General features: G+C 41.6%; 1 protein-coding gene across 4 annotated transcripts in view; it reads left to right on the forward strand.

Annotated features, from left to right (window-relative positions):
• The window catches only part of LOC126213314 (ubiquitin-conjugating enzyme E2 J2), a 68,506-nt gene extending 57,986 nt beyond the window's left edge, over window positions 1-10,520 (forward strand). For all 4 annotated transcript variants that reach the window (XM_049941001.1, XM_049940999.1, XM_049941000.1 and 1 more), the window contains exons 6-7: window positions 1,881-2,155; window positions 9,624-10,520. In XM_049941001.1, coding sequence (XP_049796958.1) covers window positions 1,881-2,150 — 270 coding nt within the window. In that variant the 3' untranslated portion in view covers window positions 2,151-2,155; window positions 9,624-10,520. The remainder of the gene's footprint in view (window positions 1-1,880; window positions 2,156-9,623) is intronic.
• The last annotated feature ends 9,206 nt before the right edge of the window (window positions 10,521-19,726 follow it).

Here is a 19,726-nt window from a genome sequence, read left to right on the forward strand (position 1 = left end):
TTTGCATAGTAGAGTAATTATGGTGTATGTGTACGTGGAGAAAGTATTTGCGCAGCAATCGCCGATGTAGTGTAACTGAGGCGGAATAAGGGGAACTAGTCCGCATTGGCCGAGGTAGATGGAAAACCACCTTAAAAACCATCCACAGACTGGCCGGCACACCGGACCTCGACACTAATCCACTGGGTGGATTCGTGCAGGGGACCAGCACGCCTACCCACCCAGAAAGCAGTGTGTTAGACTGCACGACTAAGCAGGCAGGGTTATTTGTCCGTATTGCAATAGGTATCTAGGCTACATTTTTAATGTTTGTACAATGATTTCCATACAAAAAGAGCCACATCTTGGAATGAAAATTACATTTTGTACACCTTGTCACTGTCAATAGAGAGTATTTTGTCTTTAGTTTTTTCAAACATTTAAAAATATGATAGTAGATATATACAATCAAATTGACATTTACAAAAATTCAGAGTGGAAAAAAGAATGATATAAAGAAAAATGAGAACAAATGAAAAAATTCATACGATAATTGAAATGGTGTGACAAAGAAATAGAAATAAAAAAATTACGTTTAAGCCAATTGAATAAAAATAATGATCAGACATTTTGATAAAGATTTAAAAATTTAAAGCACCTGACGAGATTCGAAACCACAACCTTCAGCTCGTAAAGGTCTTATCCTATCAATTACACCACACAACTGGTCTACAAAATTCTTCTCGTTTAACACTATTGATGCTGAGGGAATTAGATTAGGAAATGAGACACTTAATGTAGTAAAGGAGTTTTGCTATTTGGGGAGCAAAATAACTGATGATGGTCGAAGTAGAGAGGATATAAAATGTAGACTGCCAATGGCAAGGAAAGTGTTTCTGAAGAAGAGAAATTTGTTAACATTGAGTATTGATTAAAGTGTCAGGAAGTCGTTTCTGAAAGTATTTGTGTGGAGTGTAGCCATGTATGGAAGTGAAGCGTGGACGATAAATAGTTTAGATAAGAAGAGAATAGAAGCTTTCGAAATGTGGTGCTACAGAAGAATGCTGAAGATTGGATGGGTAGATCACATAACGAATGAGGAGGTATTGAACAGAATTGGGGAGAAGAGGAGTTTGTGGCACAACTTGACTAGAAGAAGGGATCGGTTGGTAGGACATGTTCTGAGGCATCAAGGGATCACCAATTTGGTACTGGAGGGCAGCGTGGAGGGTAAAAATCGTAGAGGGAGACCGAGAGATGAATACACTAAGCAGATTCAGAAGGATGTAGGCTGCAGTAGGTACTGGGAGATGAAGAAACTTGCACAGGATAGAGTAGCATGGAGAGCTGCATCAAACCAGTCTCAGGACTGAAGACCACAACATCAACATCAGATTTTCCTCTATCCGTCTCTTATTTCTGTTTCGTAAATCGCTAATGGTGGAGGGGCTTGGGACATTTTCTGAATTTATATTTCGAGGGCATGGGAGTTAATTTGGGAGCTATTTTGGTTTATTAACACCGAGAGGCGTTGTAGGTGTTACAGTGTGTGTGTGTGTGTGTGTGTGTGTGTGTGTGTGTGTGTGTGTGTGTGTGTGTGAGAGAGAGAGAGAGAGAGAGAGAGAGAGAGAGAGAGAGAGAGAGAGAGAGAGAGGGGGGGGGGGGGCTGCTTGTGTGTATGAATGGTGTGCCTTTCTCTTCTGTTGCTGAAGCTTTCTGTGAGTGTGTTTTTAATTGTGCCTGTCTGCGGCTTATCGTGCTTCCCCCCCCCCCCCCCCCCTACATTGTTGATATTCCTACATGGAGTTTACATTGTTTTGTTTTATTTTTCTTTATTTTACGGGCTGTTTCCCTTATAAAATAATTACTGTTGAAGGCTTTATTTCTGGTGCACATTGCAGAAGATAAAGTCCGAGCTGGAGCAGAGGCGGAAAGTGGAGGAGGAGAGCCGAAGACCGGCAGCAGCGGACGCGGCAGTGGCGGGGGCGGGAGGTGGCGCGTCGTCGGGGCTGCCCGGGGCGGGTGTGGCTGCGGGACGCGGGGGCGGGCAGGGCCAACAGCAGCCGCAGGGCGCGCTGCATCACGCCATTGCCAATATCTGCGTCATCATCGGTTTCGCCGCCTTCGCCTACACCGTCAAGTACGTGCTGCGGACTATTGCGGCAGAATAGCTGAGGTACGTACGTGACTGCACTGACGCCGAGAGTATATTTTGACCTCTTTCTCGCTGCAATGTGTGGCCTAATCTTAGCACTGCTGTAACAGGTGTGGAGTAGAATGGCAGGGGGTTGTTAGGATGGCCCAGCTTGCCGATCCATCCGGTAGATGGTGCGAGGTCTGCGTGTTAGTGGTAGGCTTACTTGCCGGACTAGCCCCACATCTCGTCTGCTACATTCTGTGCCCATTTACAAATCTCATTATTTACTCTTGTTTATTAATATGTCCATTAAATATACGAAAGTAGGTTGGTAAAAGATTTCAGTTAATGTTTGAGCTACACTGTAGTGTCAGCTTATACTGTTTTCTTTTTTCCCACAGCCAATTACAGTATCCACATAGGTATTTTTTTATTATTAAAATAGTTTGAGTGATAACAGTAACAATTACAAATATATCTGCTTTGGACAGATCACTAATTTCCAATTACTGTGAATAGTGTGTTTGTGGATGGAATTAAGATATTCCAGTCTTGTAGGGTGGTATCACTGATAATAACAGTGTGATAACCCATTTACACACAATAGATATTAAATGATCCATGACATCAGTCGTATTTTCTTGCTGTAAGTCTTTTAGACATTGCTGGCAGACACGACACACACCACAGTACATCAGACGTGCTGTAGTGTTGGACCACAGATGAAACAGATCACAAGAGATATCATTGTATCAAAACTACATCTCAATCAGCTGATGTGTGGTGGTGTATATTTGCAGGCTATTTATGGGATGTTGTAGTTGTGGTCTTCAGTCCTGAGACTGGTTTGATGCAGCTCTCCATGCTACTCTATCCTGTGCAAGCTTCTTCATCTCCCAGTACCTACTGCAACCTACATCCTTCTGAATCTGCTTTGTGTATTAATCTCTTGGTCTCCCTCTACGATTTTTACCCTCCACGCTGCCTTCCAATGCTAAATTTGTGATCCCTTGATGCCTCAAAACATGTCCTACCAACCGATCCCTTCTTCTAGTCAAGTTGTGCCACAAACTTCTCTTCTCCCCAATCCTATTCAATACCTCCTCATTAGTTACGTGATCTACCCACCTTATCTTCAGCATTCTTCTGTAGCACCACATTTCGAAAGCTTCTATTCTCTTCTTGTCTAAACTATTTACCATCCACATTTCACTTCCATACATGGCTACACTCCACACACATACTTTCAGAAAAAACATCCTGGCAGTTAAATCTGTCCTTTTGTGTCAGAAGGTTTCTATTCTTCAGAAACTCTTTTCTGGCCATTACCAGTCTACAGTTTATATCCTCTCTGCTTCCCCCATCATCAGTTATTTTGCTGTCCAAATAATATGACTTTGTGTTTTCTTTCCTAATTTAATTCTTTTAGCATCACCTGATATAATTCAGCTACATTATATTACCTTTGTTTTGCTTTTGTTGATGTTCAGCTTATATTCTACTTTCAATACCTTATCCATTTTGTTAAACTGCTCTTCCAAGTCCTTTGCTGTGTATGGGAGAATTACAATATCATCAACAAACCTCAGTTTTTCTTTCTTCTCCCTCAAGTTTAATTCCTTTTCCAAATTTTTCTTTGGTTTCCTTTACTGCTTGCTCAGTGTGCAAATTCAAAAACATCATGAATGGGCTAAAACCCTCCCCCTTTTCAACCACTGCTTCCCTTTCATTCCCTTTGACTCTTGTGGGAATTGCTGTCTTGTTTCTATATGTGTTGTATATAATCTTTTTGCTCCGTGTATTTTACCCTTGGTATCTTCAGAATTTCAAAGAGAGTATTCCAGTCAACATTGTCAAAAGCTTTCTCCAAATCTACGTATGCTATAAACATAAGTTTGCTTTTTCTTAACCTGTCTTCTAAGACAAGACAAATAGTATACTATTCAATATATGGTAACTGAAATGTTTTTGCTAAAAATTTATTTATTGCAGTGGTGAAGTCCTGTCCAGTGTTTGGTTGCACTGAAAGATAATATCTGGAAGAAAGTAATGACTGTTTCCACACAAAAAAAGTTATGTACATAGATTTTCAAATTAATTTGCAGGCTAAAGCTAAGGAGTGATATTCTTACCACACAGATGCATACGTTACATGTAGCAGTGTTAATTTATTTGTAAGTAATAAAAATTGAATTATTGTTATTAAATATGTACTTTGTAAAAGTATGTTGTTCCTCAGATCTAAAATTCAATGAATATTAAGATTTTGAGACAGTAGAATGTTAATATAAAACTCACTAGACAGATTTTCTCTGTAATGAATGTTTTCAAATATATTACCTGAATATTGTTTCGGTATCTGCTATAGTTGAAAAGGAAGTCATAAATATAAACTTTGGTGTAAAACCTGCACTTCATGGATACAAATAGATATCAGTTCTTGTGAAAGCATTACAAAACATTTAACACACACATGGTTGAGGATTTGTTAGAAAACAAAGTGATTCCTGCCAAAGTGATATTTTATGTTCTATTCCTGTGAAAGCAGTGAACTAAATGTCTCAAATTGCAATAAATACGGAAATTCATTGAACTGTAATTGTTAGTTGCAAAAAAGAAAGAAATATAAAAATAACTGTCACATAGACGATCGTGTGGAACTCGGCTCGCGCTATTCGTCCACGAGACTCAGAGGTGCCATAGACACAGGTTCACAGATAGATGCCATGTTTCTCGACTTCCGCAAGGCGTTCGATACAGTTCCCCACAGTCGTTTAATGAACAAAGTAAGAGCAAATGGACTATCAGACCAATTGTGTGATTGGATTGAAGAGTTCCTAGATAACTGAACACAGCATGTCATTCTCAATGGAGAGAAGTCTTCGGAAGTAAGAGCGATTTCAGGTGTGCCGCAGGGGAGTGTCGTAGGACCGTTGCTATTCACAATATACATAAATGACCTTGAGGATGACATCGGAAGTTCACTGGGGCTTTTTGCAGATGATGCTGTGGTGTATCGAGAGGTTGTAACAATGGAAAATTGTACTGAAATGCAGCGAACTGACGCATGGTGCAGGGAATGGCAATTGAATCTCAAGGTTGACAAGTGTAATGTGCTGCGAATTTATGGAAAGAAAGATCCATTATCATTTAGCTACAATATAGCAGGTCAGCAACTGGAAGCAGTTAATTCCATAAATTATCTGGGAGTACGCATTAGGAGTGATTTAAAATGGAATGATCATATAAAGTTGATCATTGGTAAAGCAGATGCCAGACTGAGATTCATTGGAAGAATCCTAAGGAAATGCAATCCGAAAACAAAGAAAGTAGGTTACAGTACGCTTGTTCGCCCACTGCTCACCGGTGTGGGATCCGTACCAAATAGGGTCGATAGAAGAGAGAGAGAAGATCCAACGGAGAGTAGTGCGCTCCGTTACAGAGTTGATGGATAAACTCCAGTGGAAGACTCTGCAGGAGAGATGCTCAGTAGCTCGGTACGGGCTTTTGTTGAACTTTTGAGAACATACCTTCACCGAGGAGTCGAGCAGTATATTTCTTCCTCCTTCGTATATCTCGCGAAGAGACCGTGAGGATAAAATCGGAGAGCTCTCACTGAGGCATACCGACAATCTTTGCACGAACAATACGAGGCTTGAATGGAAGGGAGAACTGGTAGAGGTACTCAAGGTACCCTCTGCCACACACCGTCAGGTGGATTGCGGAGTATGGATGTAGATGTGGATTAATATTGGTATTTTGGAGAAATTGGGTTAGCACTACTGCTGCTGCTGCTACTACTACTAATGTATAACACCTCTAAAAGTTATTCGCTTGTTAAAATTAGTGCTCAGTTTCAGCTTCAGATGAGAAAACCTATTGCATAATGACTGAAACATTGCTGTTTGCCCTTCATTACACGACACAATTTCAGCAGCTTAACTTATGAAAGATAATGTGTGTCTGGTCTATATAGAGGGGTTGGATAAAAATATGGAAACACAAGAAAATCCTTCCTGAACATAAATCAGATGTTAGCCAAGCGTGCAGGTTGTATTTGACCACAAATGGCACCAGATACGTTGCAAGAGTCAGCCATAATCAGAACAGTGTTCTGTGTAATTGTGAGTGTATTATGTCAGAGCTAAGTGAATTGTAATACGGGCAAATTGTTTGTAGTTGTACGGTGGATGCTTCCGTAACCAAAGTAGCTGAAGTCAAGTGTATTGGGAAAGTGGAAAAACATAATCTGTTACGTCACAATGTGAACAGAAGTGTGTGCTGAGTAGCTGGTAATTGTAGTAAGTAAAATGTGCAGTACTGCCGATAGATACGTGTAAACGTGAAAGTGGCCACTTTATCTCAGCTTTCGGAACAGATAGTTCATTCCTGTGGGAGCAGAGAGAAATAGAGATGAGACCAATGCTTGAATAGACACTGTCTGACAAAAAAGTTGTGCACCTAGAAGGGGAGGAGGAAAGAAAGGAAGATTCACAAATTGAGATGGTATGTGATGTCATTTCAGGGGTTACAAAATAATCAAATTTGCAAATAGCTCTGCAGTACGAGCCCACTTACCAGTATGACATTGCAGCCGCTCCAGTCTGGATGTGTGCACAGATTAAATAGGTAAGGGTGCAGTGAACCCATTTTATTGTCTCCAGAGGCAAGCTGGCCAACAGCTGTTGTAACTGCTCCTAAATGTCCCAGGTACTGGCAGTGGGACAGTTGACACCTCGGCTGGTCCCACGCATTTTATATTGGGGACAGATCTGTGCTTCTTAGTGGCCACGGGAGGACCTTATCACTGTGTAGACAGTTCGTAGAGCCACGTGCCATTTGTCGAGGAGCACTGTCTCGAAAAATGGTACCGCAGTACTACGGCACGAGAGGTAACGCACGAGGACACGGGACACCTGACGTGTAGGGTCGCTGGGAGCGTGCAGAAGTGCCACAACGTAATGTGGCGTGGACTTGACTAATGTCTGAAGTAGTGCTGGAGTGAATTGACATCGTGAATCCTGTGGGCTGTCCATAAATCTGTAAGAATTTGAGGGGGTGGAGATCTCTTCTGAACAGCACAGTGCAAGTCATGCCAGATGTGCTCAATAACGTTCCTGTATGGGGAGTTTGGTGGCCAGCGGAAATGTTTAAACTTAGAAGAGTGTTCCTGGACCCATTCTGTAGCAGTTCTAGACGTTTGGGGTGTTGCATTGTCCTGCTGGAATTGGCCAAGTCGTCAGAATGCACAATGGACACGAGTGCGTGCAGGTGATCAGACGGGATGCTTACGTATGTGTTACCTGTCAGTCGTATGTAGATGTATCAGGAGTCCCATATCACTCCAACTGCACACGCCTCACACCATTATGGAGCCTGCACCAGCTCGAAGAGTCCCCTGCTGACATGCAGGCCCCATGGATTCGTGAGACTTGTCCGACCCTGCAACACGTTTCCAGTCATCGACACTCGAATGTCTGTGTCGATCGGCCCAGGCAAGGTGTAAAGCTTTGTCGTGCAGTCATCGAGGGTGCACGAGTGGGCCTTTGGCTCTGAAAGCCCATATCGATGATGTTTCATTGCACGGTTTGCATTCTGACACTTGTTGATGGCCCAGCATTGAAATCTGCAGCAGTTTGCAAAAGGGTTGCACTTCTGTCACGTTGAACAATTCTCTTCAGTCAAAGTTGGTCCTATTCTTGGAAGATCTTTTTCTAGCCACAGCGATGTTGGAGATTCCACGTTTTACCGGATTCCTGATGTTCACAGTAATGTCCCAACGCTTGTGCGGCAACTATAACACCACATTGAATCAGTAACCGTTTTAACAACTGCGCCAGACACTTGGCGTCTTATGTAGGCATTGACGAGTGCAGCGCTGTATTCTGTCTATTTACATGTCTCTGTATTTGAATACACATATTTATACCAGTTTCTTTGGTGCTTTAGTGTAATGTATTTTTAAAAAAACTTTTTTCATCAAATAATACCACTTAATCGTGTGAATCTGCTGATCATAACTGACTGTTGCACGGTGCTGCTCCTTCAGTGACTTGGGCTTTCTCAGCTTTATACTTGTTAATCTTAAAGTGTCAGTTGTACACAAATGCAGAATTTTGCTGATAAATTACATCAGTTGGTATCTGAACAGACACAAATCCAACTTTATTCCCAGAGACCGTTATACAATCTATGATGTCTCTTAAGATGCTATATCTTCAGAGGTTTATCCAGATACTTCCGATAAGAGACTGCCCAATTATGCGTCAGAGATCTATATTCTCTTCCCGTTATTATTTTGGATTCACGGGATCTTCGACTGGCATATTCCTCGAAGCTGTGGTCAGCAGTGACGTGTCTCCACTGCGCTGTTGCCTGCTGCGCCCCGACACTGCCCACAGCCATGTGATTACCTCAAACGGAAGCTACGCAGATACGAGCCCAAGCAAATGTTGTGAACAGTATATCAATAAATCATGAGTTTGCCAATCATCATCTTACATAACATTAATCACTACAAAAGCAACACTATAACTCAATATGTCTACTTGTTCATACAAGATGTCAAAGCAAGGGGAACATTCCACGTGAGAAAAATATATCTAAAAACAAAGATGATGTAATTTACCAAACGAAAGCGTTGGTATGTTGATAGACACGCACACAAACACACACACAAAATTCAAGCTTTCGCAACCCACGGTTGCTTCATCAGGAAAGAGGGAAGGAGAGGGAAAGATGAAAGGATGTGGGTTTTAAGGGAGAGGGTAAGGAGTCATTCCAATCCCGGGAGCGGAAAGACTTACCGTAGGGGGAAAAAAGGACAGGTATACACTCGCGCACGCGCTCTCTCTCTCTCTCTCTCTCTCTCTCTCTCTCTCTCTCTCTCTCTCACACACACACACACACACACACACACACACACACACTTGTAAAAGCCTGTGTGTGTGTGTGTGTGTGTGTGTGTGTGTGTGTGCGCGAGTGTATACCTGTCCTTTTTTCCCCCTACGGTAAGTCTTTCCACTCCCGGGATTGGAATGACTCCTTACCCTCTCCCTTAAAACCCACATCCTTTAGTCTTTCCCTCTCCTTCCCACTTTCCTGATGAAGCAACCGTGGGTTGCGAAAGCTTGAATTTTGTGTGTGTGTTTGAGTTTGTTTGTATGTCTATCAACATACCGACGCTTTAGTTTGGCAAGTTACAATATATTTGTAACATGAGCAAATTTCAAGGTTTCTTTAGTCTCAGTTTCTGCACACTTTTGCTCCCCTCCCCACCCTCATTTTAGATGTTTAGGCTGTGGCATTGTAAGAGGGGATTATGTCAAAAAATCTAATTTTTCCTTCCAAAAAAAAAAAAAGTCTGTCCTGTCAGTGAGTAACTTTTTCTGTGCCCTTGTAAATGTACATTGCATACTTCATTTCCTAAACTTTTATTAGTAAGTGTTGTATAATTATGTTCCACTGCTGTTAAATATTTTCTAATTAGTGTGAAATAATTCCACAGGTATCAGAGGAGTGGGACGAATATCCGCAGCCTGTATTTGGAGTTTCTTCTCGGACAATCTACAGTTGGTGTCATTATTTAAGATGCGTGTGCAGTTATGTGTAACAGATAAATACTTAAATCCATTGGCCACAGGTGACTAGAACAATTTCAGTGATCGCTACAAATGAGATGGCAAGCCTCCTCGAGTGGGAGAGTAAATAAGTATGTACATGGTGTCAATCGGCAGCAGTTAATTGAGGGAGATATCTTCTATTGTATTCACCGTGACAACCATTAATTTGTTGTTTTGCATTCTTAGATGTAGTAATTGGTCACCGAGGAGATTCTAATATACTACAGTCAACTAAATTACAGAAAAATTACTAAGAAAGTTTTAATTTTCCAGTAACTGATGCCTTTTCTGCCCCATTCATCATTCTGGAATTGAATTCCATCGTATATTTGTGGTTAAAAGGCTTTTGTCTCAGTAAAATATTTTTAAAAAAGCTTTGCTGATAAAGTTAACTGTATAATCCATTACTTCCACAGCTGTATGTGGAATGTGCATGTGGATTGAAGCGATGTATATATTTTCCATTTTGTGATTGATGTCATTGTAAATGCTATTGATATTATTTGCAACATTGCAATGACATATTGGTGTCTACAATAGAAAGCATTCCTGAAAACACAACAAAGTTGCTAAAATTGAGATGACATGCTGCTGATCATTTTAGTTTCACTTAAGGATCTGTGTTGTGGCAAGATTGTTACATTAACACCTGCGAATGAAGACTGGTTTTCTTAGTCCAAAAATCTACATTCTGCGTTTTTGTTCATACATGTTTCCAAACTTAATTATATGTACATTGTTTATAAATAGAAATAAAATATTTACTAGCAGTACTTACTAAATTTGGTGTTCTTCTTTGTCACGTGTATTGTATTCTTCAAGCCCCTGAATTAAGGCTTACAGATTGCAACAAGATTTTTTCATTTGGTCAAGTAGGAAAGCTTTGAGATGTGAACTATTAGAGGTATACATTAGGAAAACACTAGCATATTGTATAAACTTAATCTGTGTGCGGCGTTAAATTAACTGCCACTACACTAATCAGCCAGAACATTGTGACAACCTATCTATGAAGGTCACTCCAAAAGAAATGCACACTATTTTTGTAAAAGTACATTCTGCATGTGTAAAAGTTTTACAGTGTGTAGGCACATCCTTCCCGCTTGTTTCCAAACTTAGTCCAACCTGTTCCCGTGAGTGGCGCCGTCACAGCATGTCTTCAAGATGGCTGCTACACTTGACGTTCGTCAGAAGCAACGTGCTGTCATAGAATTCCTGTGCTGTGAAAACGAGACAGTGGGAAACATCCACAAGTGGTAGAAAAAAGGTGTACGGAGATGCTGCTGTCGATCGGAGTACAGTTAGACGGTGGGTGAGCAGGTTACGTGACGAAAGCGGGCACGGCAATATTGAGGATTGTCCTCGCAGCGGCAGGCCTCGTACTGCACACACTACAGACAATGTGCAGAGTGTTGACGAATTGGTGACTGCTGACAGACGCATCACAGTGAACGAATTGTCGCGCTACGTTGGGATAGGGGAAGGAAGTGTCTGCAGAATACTGAAAGTGTTGGCGTTAAAAAAGGTTTGTGCCAGGTGGGTTGCCAGGATGTTGACAGTGGCTCACAAAGAAACAAGAAAAATTGTATGCAGCGAACTTTTGGAACAGTACGTGAATGGTGGAGATGAATTTCTTGGAAGAATTGTGACAGTTGATGAAACATGGTGCCATCATTTTTCACCAGACGAAGAGGCAATCAGTGGAGTGTCATCTTGAAAATTTACCCAAGAAAAAAAAAATTCATAAACACACCTTCTGCTGGAAAAGTTATGGCTATCGTGTTTTTCGATTCCGAAGGACTCTTGCTTGTGGACATCGTGCCAAGTGGAACCACCATAAATTCTGATGCATATGTGACGACACTGAAGAAACTTCGAGCTCAACTGAGTCGTGTTTGACCGCATCGGCAAAAGCAGGATGTTTTGCTGTTGCACGAAAATGCACGGCCACATGTCAGGCCAAAAAAAAAGGGGGGGGGGGGTGAGCGATCACAACACTCTGATGAACTACACTGAAACACCTGCCTTACAGTCCTGACCTGGCTCCGTGTGACTATCATCTCTTTGGGAAACTGAAAGACTCTCTTCGTGGAACAAGGTTTGAAGATGATGGCTCCCTTGTTCACGCTGCCAAACAGTGGCTCTAACAGGTCGGTCCAGAATTTTACTGTGCGGGTATATAGGCACTGTTTCCAAGATAGTGTAAGGCAGTTGAGAGGGATGGAAATTATGTGGAGAAATGAAAATATTGTTCCTAAAGGGAAAACTTTCAAACATGTAGAATAAAAGATGGATTTAAAAAAAAAATAACGTCCACCATAGGCACCGAGAACAATGGCGACACGTCGTGGCACGGAAGCAGTGAGACCTCGGTAGGTCGCCGGAAGGAGTTAGTGCCACATCTGCACCTAATTTCTGTAAATACCGGGGAGGGGGCTGTGAACTCCGATGCCACATTCAATCACATCCCAGATGTGTTTGATCAGGTTCAGATCTGGCAAGTCGGTGGGGGCTGGCACATCAGTTGGAACTTGCCATTGTGTTCCTCGAACCACTCCATCGCACTCCTGACCTTGTGACTCGGCACATTATGTTGTTGGAAAATGCTACTGCCTTCGGGAAATGTGATTGTCACAGAGGGACGTATGTGGTCTGCAACCGGTGTACGATACTCCGTGGCAGTCACGGCGCCTCGCACGAGCTCCACTGGACCCGCGCGTGCCCACCCGAATGTTCCCCAGAGCATAGTAGAGCTGCCACCAACTTGTCTCGGACCTGTCACACAGGTGTCCAGGAGCTTTTCCCCTGGAAGATGACCGATTCGTACTCTCCCATTGGCACAATGAAGAAGGTATTGCGATTCGTCAGACCGTACGAGGCTCTGCCACTGCACCAGTGTCCCGTGCCGACGGTCATCTGTAGTCTCGTGCATAATAGTTCGCGACTGGGAACGTTCAGTTTAGTTTGCGGTTCCGTCGTGAGCTAGGTCGCTCTTTTAATTCGTTAGCTCCCATCTCGATTTCCAGAAAGACAGTTCGCTCGCTTTGCTACTGCACACGCTCTTTTATTTGTTATGCTAGTCTTTTAAATAATGACCAGTGTTGCCAATGCCTCTATTATTACAGTTTTATGTCGAGTAATTAGCGTTCGAAAGGGCAAATAAACCAATTATTTACACAAATGGGTAAAATGGGGTAGTCAACTACTTTACTTTACATACAGTGCACTCATAGTATTTTAATTTTAAAATATTTATTTATTTATTAGTTCATTGTAGGAATATTACTTACATTATATACTAAATGCGTTTTTGTTTTTTTGAATAAAAATACACTTTCATAAATAATTGACTTTTTTAAAGTTTTGGAAATAACCAACAAAAAATATTTATGCTTTAGGTACAGGTTAAATACTATATGGCACAAACAATAATACCTTTATCGTTAACAGAAGAAACACTAACACTTATAATTTTAGGGGGGGAGAAGCACGTGATTTTTTTTTTTTTTTTTTTTTTTTTTTTTAAGCCTACTGCGGGCTCTCACTCCATCTCGCTATTGTCTGTCAAACGAACTAAATAGCGAGGTTATCCGTGAACTAGTTCACCTGTGGGAGTGCTCTTCCGAACTAGTTCGTTCGCGAACTACAAGAGACTAGTCATCTGCCCATTTCAGTCATAATTGTTGATGTCCTGGTGTTAACATTGGCACATGGATCGGACATCGGCTGTGGAGGCCCCTCTTTAGTACTGTTCGGTGCACTGTGTGTTCTCACACACTTGTATTTGCCCAGCATTGAAGTCTGATGTTTGTTCCGCCACAGTTTGCCGTCGTTCCTTATTTACTAGTATGCCCAGCCTATGACGTCCGACATCTGTAATGCCCGACCACCCTGTCTGGATGTGGTTTCACTTCGATTCCGCCACGTGTTGAAGACGCCACAGCACTCCTCGAACGTCCGTCAAGTCTGGCAGTTTCAGAAATGTTCGAGCAGAGCCTCTGGGCCGTCACAATGTGGCCTCGGTCAAACTCGCAGATTGCGCTCCTTCTCCACTGTTTCTACATGCAGATAGCACGCTCACTGACACTACGTGTGTGTGTGTGTGTGTGTGTGTGTGTGTGTGTGTGTGTGTGTCCGTCCATCCGACTAGCAGTTATTACTCGCCTGGTGATGTTGCTATCGCCTGGACAGTTTTATATCAGTAGTCGATCAGTGGTTGTAATGTTCTGGCTGATCAGTGTATACTGCTCAATGCTATTCGCTAATGCTAACGAAATTTAATCGACTAAATTTGAAAGAAAGCTGTGATTTAAGGGAAACTTGGATTTACCCGTTATTAGCAGGAAAGTATTTACTTCCTTACAGTGCTATTTGTTAAAGAAAATATGTGCACAAGAACCTCGTTTATCTGGACGAGGTGGGACCGAATGTAATCTGTGTAATACAGAAATATTCTACTAAATGCAAAAACTCTGTTATATACTGCCACTATATCCCCCCCCCCCTCCCCCTCAGAAACTTTCAACTGATTACTGGAATGTAAAAATTAATGTGGGTTATAGTTTTGGTGTGTTCCACTCGGTGTACGATCTGACATACGGTTGATACATGTAATAAATTTTGCCTTACAAATATCTTGCCGTCGCTATTCTTGAAATTATTTGCTGTAGTGCACTTGCTATGCAGTGTCACTAGACCGTGACGTGATACTTCTTAGCCTTCTGTAGCAGGGCGGGCCCCGAAAGAGCACTACTAAAATGGCGTAAATAGTTTTGCGATAACTCTTCGTTATTGTAATCACAAAGTCTTCACTGTACAATTAATTTTACATCTACGGATGATGCAGATTGATCACAACTTGTAGGTCACAGTCTATTGTAGCATGTTATGCTGTACTGATTTGGCTTTGCTGTTCTGATTTGCCATTAAAGTGTTACAGTTCTTAAGGCCCTCCTACATGATGAAACATTGTGTCAAACTGTACTCTGTTTGCCAAATATTTGGTGTTGTTTCATGTGACTGTCAAGTATAGATCGTGTTTGCAGGAAATTTTGATTGAAGGGAAGTTTGACAAGATGATGTTGTGTCATTGTTTTGCTGCACATTTTTAGTGAAAAAGTGTGTTATTAAAGTTCATCCCACTGCATCACGAGGTTCCACATGCACGTAAACTATGATCAAAGATAAAAACAAAATAGCACTGACAACTGCGAAAATGGTAGATTTAGCACATCTTTTACACAGGAACAGGTTGTGAACAAAATCAATATTTTACTTAACACAAGTGGAATTGCAATGAAATAAAAGGAATCAAAGTTCTATAGTTCTTACAGGACGATGTGGGCTATATGTTCCCACATTGTGGTATTTTAATGAAATGTCATTAGTGGACCAAGTACTAGAGAATAAAGTTTTTCATATTTGTTCTTTTTCGACGTGAGTGTGAAGCAACACTAAACAAGTTATTGAATATTTCACTCTCCATTCACAGAAAGTTGATGTATTCACATTGCCATGAATAGTTTTCATGTGTATATAAGGGGCATTCAAAAGAAACGAGCCAGAGGCATAATTACAGAAACCATAACCTGTATGTTAGAAGTATTGACCGTGGCTGTTGAGACACTTGTCTCACTGTGACACAAGGTGGTGAATGGCTGTCTCATACAAATCCCAGGACTGTGATGTTAACCAGTTCCGCACATACAGCTGGGCGTCGTCGTCCGAGGTGAATCGTTTGCCTGTCAGAGCCTTTTTGAGGGGACAAAAAATGGCGTAATCACAGGGGGGAGAGGTCCGGACTGTACGGAGGGGGGCCGAGAACCTCCCATTTGAATTTCTGCAGGAGTGCTGTGACAGTGTTGGCTGTATGAGGCTTTGCATTGTTGTGGAGTAGAATGACCCCATGGGTGAGACTGCCCGGTCGTTCCGATTTGGTCGCTTGGCGAATGGTGGTCGAGGTTTGCGAGTAACACTGGGCATTCGCTACCCTCCCGTGCTGCAGGAGATGAAGCAGGAGGAGGCTATCTTGGTCAAAGAAGAAAGTCAGCATAGGGTACGACAACGTCCAGCTGTACGTGCGGAACTGGTTAACGTCGCAGCCCCAGGAATTTTATGAGACAGCCGTTTACCGCCTTGTATCACAGTGGGACAAGTGTCTCAACAGCCAGGGTCAGTACTTGTAAAGTACAGGTACTGGTTTCTGTAATTATGCCTCCGGCTCGTTTCTTTTTGAACGCCCCTTATAGTCCTCTCTAATTAAACATTTCCTTGGATCAGTGTCATATTTCCTTGTTCTTTAAACACAGTGCCATTCAATTTTGGAAATGCTTTATCTGCATTTGTAACCATTCCCACGGGTACCAAAACACTGCATACACGAAAAGCATCGAATTCAAAAGTAATGTTAAATTGACAAGCTTTCTTGGTACGTGTACATGCTTGTTAGACACATCCGTGGCTAGATAAGAATGAAATTTTCTCTTTTAAGAAGGAGTTAAAAAAGTTTTTGAAGAAAATTGGTGTAATCATCTGTTTCTGTGAGTAATGTAACCTGTAGCAGATTTTCATGGGCAAATCTGTCATTTTAAGCCATTCCCCATTTCTTTTCCATCTTTAAACACTGTGCCAAAGTCGATGCTGGGACTGCTTTGTGTGCATTTGTAGTCATTCTCACTACTGCCAAAATACGAACCTGAACATGAACATTGAGGTTAAACTGACAAACTTGTTTTCTACATGTACAGGCTTGTTTGAGAAATCTGCGGGAGGTGGGGGTGCAGTTGATAAACAAGTTTGCTTGTTTATGGGATCTGTACGCGTATTCTTAAATTCTTTGGGCCTTGACATTATTGCCTGCATCGTTTGCTCTATGGCTTCAGAGGCACCACCGAGCCACTACGCCAAAGCGTATGTGGCTACTCTGCAGGAAGTGGAGATGGTCTTTCACTATCACGCCTCATCTGTGTTCTGAGCTCACACCTTTTACACTAGATCTGCACAAACGGCAAACTAGAGCACACGCAGTGGGCTGTTCCAAACTTAACTACTATCTAAATGACAGTTTTGGTTGCCGTGAACATCTTTCATCAGCCTAAGTGGAACTTGTTATTCCACAGAATAACTTCATTAGACCTCACTGTGAAGTTGAGATTGCCACCGGATAGACTGCCATTTAAGCTTGGCACTTTTTTCTGCAGGATTGGACCAGATATTAGAACCCCACACTGCCTTTTCTTTCTCTGAACCAAATGAAGAAAGCTCTGTCCAGTATTTCATTCCTCGTTTTATTTACTGTACCACAGTTATGCAAACTGTCTTTAGTCATCGCTTTGAAGCAGAAGTCTTCAGTTTTTCCAGTCTGACACAGTTGTGTACCTAACCATATTCTGCAACTGCATGTTCCAGCAGTGCTCCTGTCCGTTAGTAGCTGTAAGTGTGGGACTGACGATCTGTTACCTGCAGGTTCAGTGTAATAGCTGTGCATATACTGTAGAGTACGAACTGTATACTGAATATTTTCATGTTAAAAAAAAGAAAAAGGAAACAAAGAAATTAAGCTGGGTAAGCCAGAAATGTGGATTAATGAGATCTGTATAAACAAGGCTCTTGTGAACCCGCATCAGTATACTGGATCTCTCTGCTGACAGTTGCTCGGCTCATCTTCTCTGGAGTTTCGGCAGATATTTGCAGCTCATTTTGGCGGTGTGCAGCTCGAGCCAGCACAAACAAATGCTGCCCGTCACGTTTCGTGCGATGCCCAGTGTCTGTAGAAAGCATCGGTTTGTTTTCTGTCACAAACAGAATTATTTTTAAGTGGAATTTTATGGCCCATTCGACAGAGTTGCAAATTAGTCTACTGCAGTATTTGTTTTATCAATATGCGTAGCTGTCGGCTGTAATAGGTTGCCTGTATTTGTTATGGAGTTTATCAACTTAATTGTGTAGAACAGGAAGTTACTCAGAAATTAGGGAAATAGAAATTTTACAGTTAGACCTAAAACAAAATCTGAAAAGTACTGTTTACATTTCACTAATCATATGCTACTAAAATGTTTTATAGATTTCAATGATTTCCTTCCCGAGTATGTAGTAAACCTGTCTCATAATGGTTTCACCACCACAGCTTTGTAATGGTTATACTGAGTAACAAAAATTTTTCGTTCTGTGCAGGTTAGATTAAAGGATGAGAATAAAACTGCTTTCGAGCCAAGTTATGTCAAGTTTCGCAGTTACTTAACCTGTGTCGCATAGCGTCCACTACAGTGGACAGTTGTTAATGGTCACTCCTTTGGCATTTTCAATCAGTCCTGAGGCTGAAAATCCGCACAGTTCACAGCAGTGGGCACTCCCTACTGATGTTGTGTCCTGCATGCATTTGCAGCCTCAAGAATCATTGAAACCACCAAAGAATTGACCATTAAAAGTTGTCCACTGCAGTGAAATTCATGCACCACAGGGTTAATAATAAACACCACACTGATTCCGTTATAGTAATTATCTTCAGTCGCCGAAATTCCAGATTCTGTATTATGCAGGTACAGGCAGGTCCAGGAAGAAGAGGCGGTGGTTGGCTAACTCTTGTCATTTCATAATGTAAGTGGATTTTGTTCCCATGTTTTATTTTTATTCATAATTTAAGAGACATGTGTTGATTAAGCAATGTTCAAAAATAGTTGAGTGTTTCTAAAGCACTTTAGATGTCTACTAAACTGATTTTTAGCATTTTCCTTACAACATTGATTTACAATAGTTTTTATTCTTGGGATACCTTTAGTGAAGCAGGCAAAAAGGAATACAAAGTCTCAAAAATGAGATCGACAGGAAGTGCAAAATGGCTAAGCAGGGATGGCTAGAGGACAAATGTAAGGATGTAGAGGCTTATCTCACGAGGGATAAGATAGATACTGCCTACAGGAAAATTAAAGAGACCTTTGGGGAAAAGAGAACCATTTGTACGAATATCAAGAGTTCAGATGGAAACCCAATTCTAAGCAAAGACGGGGAAACAGACAAGTGGAAGGAGTATATAGAGGGTCTATACAAGGGCAGTGTACTTGAGGACAATATTATGGAAATTGAAGAGGATGTAGATGAAGATCAAATGGGAGATACGATACTGCGTGAAGAGTTTGACAGAGCACTGACAGACCTGGGAGTAGACAACATTCCATTAGAACTACTGACGGCCATGGGAGAGCCAGTCCTGACAAAATTCTACCATCTGGTGAGTAAGACTTATGAGACAGGCGAAATACCCTCAGACTTCAAGAAGAATATAATAATTCCAATCCCAAAGAAAGCAGCTGTTGACAGATGTGAAAATTACTGAACTATCAGTTTAATAAGTCACAGCTGCAAAACACTAACACGAATTCTTTACAGACGAATGGAAGAACTGGTAGAAGCCGATCTCAGGGAAGATCAGTTTGGATTCCGTAGAAATGTTGGAACACGTGGGGCAATACTGACCCTACGACTTATCTTAGAAGAAAGATTAAGGAAAGGCAAACCTACGTTTCTAGTATTTATACACTTGGAGAAAGCTTTTGACAATATTGACTGGAATACTCTCTTTCAAATCCTAAAGGTGGCAGGAGTAAAAGACAGGGAGCGAAAAGCTATTTACAATTTGTACAGAAACCAGATGGCAGTTACAAGAGTCGAGAGACACGAAAGGGAAGCAGTGGTTGGGAAAGGAGTGAGACAGGGTTGTAGCCTCTCCCTGATGTTATTCAATCTGTATAGTGAGCAAGCAGTAAAGGAAACGAAAGAAAAATTCGGAGTAGGTATTAAAATCCATGGAGAAGAAATAAAAACTTTGAGGTTCGCCGATGACATTGTAATTCTGTCAGAGACAGCAAAGGACTTGGAAGAGCAGTTCAACAGAATGGACAGTGTCTTGAAAGGAGGATATAAGATGAACATCAACAAAAGCAAAACGAGGATAATGGAATGTAGTCGAATTAAGTCCGGTGATGCTGAGGGA

The sequence above is a fragment of the Schistocerca nitens genome, chromosome 11, assembly GCF_023898315.1.
Source record: "Schistocerca nitens isolate TAMUIC-IGC-003100 chromosome 11, iqSchNite1.1, whole genome shotgun sequence".
Classification (NCBI taxonomy): Eukaryota; Metazoa; Arthropoda; class Insecta; order Orthoptera; family Acrididae; genus Schistocerca; species Schistocerca nitens.